This window comes from Dreissena polymorpha, chromosome 4 (genome assembly GCF_020536995.1).
Source record: "Dreissena polymorpha isolate Duluth1 chromosome 4, UMN_Dpol_1.0, whole genome shotgun sequence".
Classification (NCBI taxonomy): domain Eukaryota; kingdom Metazoa; phylum Mollusca; class Bivalvia; order Myida; family Dreissenidae; genus Dreissena; species Dreissena polymorpha.
Window position 1 is genome coordinate 19,981,514 of NC_068358.1, and position 9,735 is coordinate 19,991,248.

General features: G+C 33.9%; 1 protein-coding gene across 2 annotated transcripts in view; it reads left to right on the forward strand.

Moving 5' to 3' along the window:
- Positions 1-7,672, forward strand: part of LOC127879559 (uncharacterized) — a 17,209-nt gene extending 9,537 nt beyond the window's left edge. The window contains exons 2-3 of one of the 2 annotated variants that reach the window (XM_052426484.1): positions 4,948-5,174; positions 6,410-7,672. In XM_052426484.1, the coding sequence (XP_052282444.1) occupies positions 4,968-5,174; positions 6,410-6,733 (531 nt within the window). In that variant the 5' untranslated portion in view covers positions 4,948-4,967 and the 3' untranslated portion in view covers positions 6,734-7,672. Of the gene's footprint in view, positions 1-1,530; positions 2,872-4,947; positions 5,175-6,409 lie in introns of those variants that run through there. The other variant, XM_052426483.1, reaches the window with a different exon arrangement.
- Positions 7,673-9,735: the final 2,063 nt, after the last annotated feature.

Here is a 9,735-nt window from a genome sequence, read left to right on the forward strand (position 1 = left end):
TTATGTTTTACTAGTATTGTACCTATTGAGTTCAGAAAAAGCCTTGCAATCTTTGAATAGATTGTAGGTTCAGTCACTTAAACACTGTCAGTCATATTCATAATGTTGATCTCAAGCGCACTCATCATCTGTAAATTCAGTTTGTTTAATTTTAACTATATAATCGATCTAGTATCAAACTGTATTGAATAGTGATAAGTATATATTGGACAAACTTGTTTTTCTCATTCCACCAGATTTGCCATATTTTATAGTAGACATTAGACTGGAAAAATATTGCACCATACGGCGTTTTTACCTGCGACTATTTCACCGTAAGTTGGAAACGAAATTGTAGACTGTGATTAAGATTACAGAACCTGTGAACTGTCAGAGTTTAAGATATCTAAATGTTTAGCTGGAAAGTCAGACTTGCAATGAAGAAAAATGAATTAAATCATTCCGCACTGAGAGCATACTATTTCAATGATGGTTAATTGATATTGGTTTTATGTCCGTCTTTTCGTGTGTTTAATGCTGCTATGTATTTTGAGATAATAGTAACATTATTTTAAGGTAAAGTGGAAGTTACATTAACGTTTTATTTTCGTCGTTCTCAGAAAGTTGTTAACTGTAAAAACGACATCGCTTACTCGTGTGAACGGCTTAGTAACCAGTTGGAACAATATCGCACACGCGTTTGAACGATTAAGTAATTTGTGGGAACGATGTATTTTACTAGTGGTAAGGACATAATAAGAAATTTTTAAAATTTGAAGTTTAAACAGCATTAAAAACGTAAATTCCTGTAATTTTGAAACAAGCGGTAAACAATATAATATTTTGAGTGGTTAATGTCGTTACGTACAACAAAGTTGTTTTTAATTATTAACAAACATTGTTGATTCTGAATGATAATGTCTTTTAGCCGAGTAAGTTAATTTGTTCCCACGATTTACTGAGTCGTTTCCACAAGTTAAATTATTCGTAACCACGAATTACTACAACGACTTACTAAGTTGTTCCCTCTAAGGTCACACCTGTGCAATCTTCTAAACCAGATTGAGTTAACAACTTTTATTTTCGCTTTTTGAGAAACATAACGATTCAATATGTTTGAATGTCTTTTGAAAACGCAAACATTAACTGGCTTAGTTAAAGAAATTAAACGCTTTCATTCATTGTTAGCTCAACGTGGTCTTTGAAAGGATTAAACTCTTTGGTAATTGAATTGAACAAGTAGTACATGCTTTTATTGGTGTTAACGTTAGATCAAGAAAATAACGTGCATTTGAGAATTAAGAGTAGCACCATTGAATGCATCATTTGAAATGATTGAATTAGAATATCACTATTCCTACAAAAGAGACCGAACATCAATGTGCTGGTTTATGTCGCAAGAAATGAAGAAGATTTTTAAGTCTCTTAGTGTATAAAAATATACAGCACACAGACGCATATATTTGTTCAATTTTGTATTTGTGTTCATAAATAAATATAATTTATTAAGAATTTAGAATTTGCACAGCACTATTTATTTATTCACCCCAGATACTTCTACGTCAACACGACGTCCTTTTGAAGCGGCAGTTCTGCGACATCCAAGACACGATCAACAGTCTACACAGATCCCGGCGCTACAGAGGTCACGTGATCACCTCAAATTCCAGTCTCCAGTCCACGGAGAGTTCAGAGTTTGCCTTGGACAACTATTCCGTTCGGTCAGCGTCCAGCGTGACGGCGCTTGACCAACCGGACACGGAAGAGGATGATGAACACGGCGAGCTTGAATTCAGACCGCGCACGTCGTCTATGAAAACAACGCGAGATCTCGCGGCGCTGGCGCGAAGACGTGGTAGCAAAGAAATGATATAATTGTTTTAAATATAAAAACACTGAAATAAATTGGAATTAAGTATTTTGATTAAGTAATTAATGATTTTATGTTTCAAATGACCCATGCAAACAATGCTACCTTACTAGTTATATAAACAGGTTGACATGATAACGTGCAATTACAAGATAACATGGAACTCCTGGCAGAGATGTGACTGGTATCGAGTACAGCTCTAATTTGTTATCCGACAAAGGTAGCTATCAATGCTCAGGGTTTGACAGGTACATGAAAGAACAAATTATTCTGAGCGTTGCTGGGTCAGTGTCACACGTAAAATATAGACAACACTACGATTTTAAACGAAGCTGTAAATTAGCCTCTATCGCACGTAACTTGAAAATTATTATTGGTAAAGCAATGAAAGAAACGTATTAAACAACGTGTAATTTAACAAGATGAAACGGCAGCTGCAACCAACTGGAGTGAAACATTTATATAGCATGTGGCCATTTATGAACCCATAGCCAAACCATGTGACGGCGAACAAAAAGCGCTCGACACAACACACCTTTCTTACATAAGCGGTGGTTCAGTGCCATAAAAAAATACTTTAAAAATTATTTAAAAAATATCTTGGCTTGTGCCGCATTAAGCTCAAACCTTATATTGCTAGTGTGACTGCACTTTATATCCATATTATATTTGATGATTTGAACCAGCTCAAAACTTATGTTTGTTCTTCTTTTCTATACCAGCTCGGATAAACAGTAATTCATACATAAAAAAACTCAAACCACATGTTGGAATCGCCCCAAAGTGAGGTAAAACACTGCGATTCCTGACTTCAAAACAACTTCCCGACTAATGTGAGATGAAACGATACAACAATGAGTCCGTGGTATGAGAATTCAGGCGACAGCGTATATTGTAATATTACACACTTAAATGTCTTTTACAAATCTATAAGATTGGCCATGCATGTTTGTAAATTGTGTTGTTTTATGTATTATTATATTGTACATGTCATGGAGTAGACAATAAACTTTGAAACTCTCTATTTCAGAATATAAAATGCTATTCTTTGTACATTTGTATTATTTATCAAAATTACTTTTTAATAATACTAAGTTTCGTCTGCAAAATTATAAAATTACAGAAACCGGATTGTTAAAAGAATTTTATATCATCTCGGCAACAACTGTCATTTACTTAAAGCTTTTGAAGGGTCATACTACAGAATATTAACTGCGAACCTTTGCACTTGCCAATCAAAGTTCAATCTTTTTGTAAAACGAAATCAAGAAATAATATGGTTTGAAATTAAATTCAAACATATCTAAAGTATTTAATACTTCACGACGTGGTAATCACTAGCACACGATATTATTTTGACATATGTAGTCATACATAGGAATATCTAAAGGTCCATGCAATATGTATGTTTTGAGGGGTCTTTTTTTTAAATATTTGTATGATTCTAATTTTTGGGGTGATTGCCTTCTGCGATTCGCTCCATAGGTAACATAATATATACGTATACCGAAGAACGTAGTCCGTTACTGCATTTAACCACTTTGCATCCAGATTCTGCATTCGCGAACAAAATAGCTTCGATGAGCGCGTTGCATCCATGTCAACGTCTTTTCACTGTGGCATTAGCACCCGAGTAACACGCAGTCCTCCTGGAAGGTGTATACAGCGACGAAATATGGGTTCAATACTGAACTATCTACACTTAACCGATGCAGGGCATTTATGTTCTTTCGTTTTAAGAAATCAACTGCGTTCGCGATATCGGCGACAAAATGTTATTACCACGCACTACATTTTTTACTGGCAAAGTAAACATCTCAATGTTCTGTGCGCTACAAAGTGTTAATATGACAATGCGCCCGTGCTTTTCATGCCAGTTTTGAACTTTTTCCTTACACACGAAATACATGTTGTGGTTGTCACTTTCACAGCAGCTAATTAATTTGCGTTAATGTTTTCCAAGTTATCAAAACAATCTCGTATATGTCCGTTCTAACAGTAGAACATTATCAACATGTATTGTTTGTTCCCATAAAGTCGCTATATGACCTTCTCTGTGTCGATGTGCCAGCAAATAAATTAGTTGAATATATATAAATAAATAAATAAATATATATATATATATATATATATATATATATATATGAATAATAATTGAATCTACATGATGTATAGAAACCTCATGACAACGTTGTCTTCACGAAATATGATACATATAACTGTCACCCTTCCTTAATTCGATATTTTTTATTCAAAAAAGTTAATTGGTTGGCATAACGGTGTATAGTGTTTTTACGACCACAAAATTTGAGAAAAATCGCTCCACCAGTACTTATAGTACTTTGATTAATCTTGCTCTTAATCTGACAGCTGAGATCGATTTGTTTTAGTTGCTAATAATCGATAGCCATGCAAATGTATGTCCAAGATAAAGTCGACTTCAGTAGTTGTATACTGATTATGATTTCAAGGATTGATTTATATATTTCGAGTAATATTCTACATATTTACAAAGTAACGTTTGCAATACATTTTTGAAATTAAAAGATTGGCATATTGAACACGGACTGACATGAATGCAATGTGTGAACAACTTTTACTTAATTGCCAATTATTGGTATCGAACATTAACACTCGTTGACACTCGGAGATAAACAACAATATATACAGGTTACGAATATACAAAAATACATGGACTTCAACATTTTATTTAAAAATCAGTCAGATAAACGACACTATTTCTAATAAGAAAAGAAGAGTGAAAACCGGGATTATTTGTCCACTCCGATTTAACCGGAAACTAACTTCTTTCGAGTTCCGTATGCAGTTCTATACAAGATAGTATGACATACTATTTGTTCATGCTATTAATAATTATCAATAGTTTATTGTGTACAGATAATATAAACATTCATAATATGAATATCACGTTAAAATATGATTATATATAAAGACTTAGAAAGCTTAAAAGTTATCAGATTACATATTGAAATTTCTTCTACATAAAACGTCTCTAAACTATTGTTTCACTGTTATAACTGATAATCAAGCGAATTAATCTGACATGATTGTAATGTAATGGGCGCTTTAATTTGCAGTATTACAATACAGAAACAAGATGGCGTCAATTGAGAACGGAATCATACCACTACGTCACGGAAGTTTACCAGGAATCGTTAAATTACCTAAACGATACGAGAATTTCGTGGAACGGATGACACCTACTGGCAAGCGGAAGTCGTTGACTGCGCGTACGTCGAGTGATACAAATGGCGACCGCACGCAAGACGCGGTATATGCGATTTTGTGGCTGAAGCAAGAATTGGTACGTTGCAATTTATTACATACAAGAAAAACATCGGCATACGTAAATACGGCATAACTTGCGTTAACAAGAATCACATTTAGATTTGTATATCAATCTAAGGCTATTATAATTCATCAGTAATCAAAGTTTTCATTAACCTGCTTTATCGCCTTTAGTTTGAAAGGCTTTGTTGATAGACTCTTCGACAAAAGTCCAGTTATTACAAAAAAAAAAAAAATGAATCTGTGGTTATTCAACTGACCGATACCATTTTGCAAAAAATTTATCAGAAATTTTTACGTCAATAATGCAGTGCTACAAATTAGTAGTGCTAATATTTGTAGCATATGATAATATGTTTACAAATGATCGGTATAATATATGCCGAGTGTGTGTTCCTAATGTAATCAACGAGTCATTTTCTACTTGCGTAATGACTAACGACGGAACATTTCATACTTGATAAAATCCTTAGGATTGCGGACATCAAGACAATTTCACATTTCGCGTCAACATTTGATAAAAACTTTAAGAATGAATACACGGCCTTCGATACCTAAAATGAGAGTAATTAAGAACATTTCAATTTTACGGTCAAACACCTTTCTTATGTAACTAGTATTTGAAAATTCAATTTCTTTTGAAGAATCATTTACAGTAAATGTTTTTTTTTAAGATATAGAACGTTTCGTCAATTAAGTGTGTGATTTCATTTCTGAGAGGTCGAAATTGAAGTAATAAATCAGATTAAACGTGAATGTCGTTGGTGTTAAGATAAGACCAAGACAATCAAATCCAGTCGTTAAAGATAAGGTACTTGACATGATTGTCAATATTATATATGCGAACTCTGTTCCCTTAGCAAAACACACTAGTAAATTTATTAAAAACATTATATATCATGAGATAGCATATGCCGAGTTCAGTTCATACAAAAGTACTGACAAGAATTTTAAAGTCATTTTTAATGAGGATGGTGAAAATCAACTTCACAGTTTGAAGTGCCAGACAAGCAAACAATAAAATTCCACAAAAGTTCTTGTTTACAACTAAATGTATTTCATTTAGATTTTAAATATTCTTTCGAATACGACACGGGATTATATAAAAAGTATGATTTCTCCGCCTTTGAACGTTCAATGTAGAAACACCGAGCGACATATATGCAAAAGCTCACACCTAGCTCAAAATTAATCACAATTAAAAATCGGAAATAAACAAAATCATGATGTTTACTACATTATTCACAATAGATACTGCTACGTCAACACGACGTCCTATTGAAGCGTCAGTTCCGCGACATCCAAGACACGATCAAAGGTCTTCACAGATCTCGGCGTTACAGAGGTCATGAGATCGCCTCAAACTCCAATCTACAGTCCACGGAGAGTTCAGAGTTCGCCATTGACAACTATTCTGTCCGGTCAGCGTCCAGCGTGACGGCGCTTGATCAGCCAGACACTGAAGAAGATGATGAACATAGCGAGCTCGTGTTCAGACCGCGTACCTCTTCCATGAAAACAACGCGTGATCTCACGGCGCTTGCGCGACGTCGTGGAAGCAAGGAGATGATATGAGTGATTTTAAATTTAAAACACTGTAAATTGTTATTTAATATTAGTATATAGGTTAAAAATATGTTTAAAACGACCCATACAATTGTAACGGCGCTTGATCATCCAGACACAGAAGAAGATGATGACCATAGCGAGCACGTGTTCAGACCGCGTACGTCTTCCATAAAGCAATGCGTGATCTCGCGGCGCTTGCGCGACGTCGTGGCAGCAAAGAGATGATATGAGTAACTTGACCATGAATATGATTTTTGATATAGTTTTTCCATATTTATTTCTGTAAGAATGAACGATTGTTACGAAAAGTGAGGCCCACATGTTAATGTACAAACTGATATTGTAGTAGTTGTATATTTTTATTAAAGTGACGCATAGAACAAATAAAGTCATTTATATAAAACCTTCGATTATTATTTTTTTTACAATAATGTTGATATGATGTGCATACAGTTTGTCATTTTATATTATTTGAATGATTATAATTTTGTTTTATATTATGTACACATTTTTAAACAGTTGGTGTATGTTTAAATTTAATTATTTATTATTCAAAATAATTAATGGCTAATATTGATAGCAATGACAGCATGGTTTATTGTACAAAACATAACACCTATATGTACATACATATTGTTCAGTAAATATTTGCACCAAGTGCAATTAAAATCAAAACGGTACACTTTATAATAAGGCAATCGAACGACTTAATCTATTCTGTCTATTTGATTCACGTTTCCATTGGTCTTACATAGAATCAAGCGGTGTGCCTGATGTATACTGCATGCTAGAATACACTGCCTCTTAAGTTTGAAAGGTCTGAGGGTTTATGTAGTAAAGAATTCCTGCCCGATTAACGCTGATCAAAGTTTGTTTCTGTAGAAAGAAAACTACTAGTGTTTGTTTTCATGTAAATTTATTTCTGCATTAAATGTGTAAATCATTGATCTTTATTTAATCCGTTTCTTTTTCTTACAAAAGCAGAGTTTTAACATTTTTATTGCCATATGTACGTTACACAACATAATATAGTGGAAGTGGTCTGATGCATGAAACTAATAATTTCAAAATAGTGTTGCCTACATATCTTTACAGGGATCATGTGCATTTTGGAAAATATCCCGTGAAGACTCGTTCTAACAAAAAGTATCGTTGAAAACGAAGGATGCTGCCCTTATGTTCATAATAAAGTAAACAGGTATTAATAACAATTAATGACAATAATAGTATACACTCATTCTTTCTTTAAAATGGAACTCAAACCCAAATAACACTATGGTGACTAAGTACACTGGCTGAATATGAGTCATGATTTGATCCTGTCTACTATAAAATACCATGTCTAAAACACTTCATGTCTTACACTTGGACTTGGAATCAGGTTTCGAAATGTAGCAAACTTCTGACTATTTAGGACTGCCTTATTGAAGTCCCCCAGAATAAATATCCTACCAGTGTACGGAATGACCCCAGTGACCTCAAACCTCATCAAAAGGTAGAGGACCATGCAAGGTGCCTACATGCCAAATATATAAGAGATCGGTCAAATATTGAAGGCGCTATCAGAAACTGTAACCAAAGTTTGACCTTAAGAAAATCTAGTATAAGCCTCGGTGACCTTGACCTTGATTCCAGTGACCTCAAACCTCATCAAAAGGAAGAGGTCCATGTACGGTAACTACATGCCAAATATGTAAGAGATCGGTAACATATTGAAGGCTCTTTGAGAAACTGTAACCAAAAAAAGTGACGGAAGGAAGTAAGGAAGGACAAACAGGCAACTATATTCTCCACCGAAAATTTTCGTGAAGCATACAAATGACAATCAGTTGTATGTAAACAAGATCACTTTTCAGTTATTTGTTCGAACGTTAAGTTATTAACAAACGTTTAACGTTAATAATTATTGAGGACTCAGAGCTTTTGAAAATAGGCCGAACTCAAACTCATAAAAACACCACTAAAGTCTCGTGTTAATAGTTTCTTCAAAACCTATTTTATTAAAGATAACGGATATATATCCGTTTATATAAATAAGAAACCGAACAAAGAACACTACTTTCTTGTCAATTAAATCAGACTTTGTTTCTCGCACCATTTTTTAATCAAATTGGACACAGAGGGTCACCGACTTACTGTTGAGACTCACTGTTGATATTTTGTTATAGAATCGACATTGCAAAGAGTATGTTTTTGCCAATTTAATAGTTTACTTACAATTTAAAGGGACCGACAACCGCGAATGACGAAAAAAGAAAAGTTCTAAAATACCGTATTTTTTACAATTTATAGTTTATATTGAATAAAATATCACGACTGGTATATACCATTCCTTGTAAAACATTCATATTTTCAGTATATTCGGTAATACAATTTCGCGATGTGAAATCGAAAGTACATCGCGAAAATAGGTGACATATCGATATAAACACTATAAATAACGTTAGTAGATTGATATTTTTTATAAATAATAAATACAATTCACTACGCACGTATAATTTGCATCCCTGGGTTTACCACGTGACGATGATGATCTATCTACTTGCGTTATTTATAGTTAACTGGTATTTACTTGGTACCTGTACCCAGTACAATTTATTGCCGAATATACTGAAATATAAAAACTAAACAACTTTTTTTCAAGTAATATACCAGTCGTGATATTTTTATCAATATAAACTAATTATTGTAAAAACAAGAGCACCGCATAACGGGTGCCACGCTCGGCTGCGAAAGCTTGTCAGAATTATTTATTTCTTTAATTATTTTTAGAGGTCACAGTGACCTTGACCTTTGATCTAGTGACCCAAAACTGGTTGTGGTGTGTAGAACTCATCAATATGCATCTACATATTAAGTTTCAAAGTTGTAGGTGGAAGGACTTTGATTTAAGAGACAATGTTTAAAACCCTTTACAAACCTTGACACGGACGGCGGACACGACGAGCTGGCTATGACAATACCTCGTGTTTTCTCCGAAAACAGCCGAGCTAAAAATACGTTTTTTT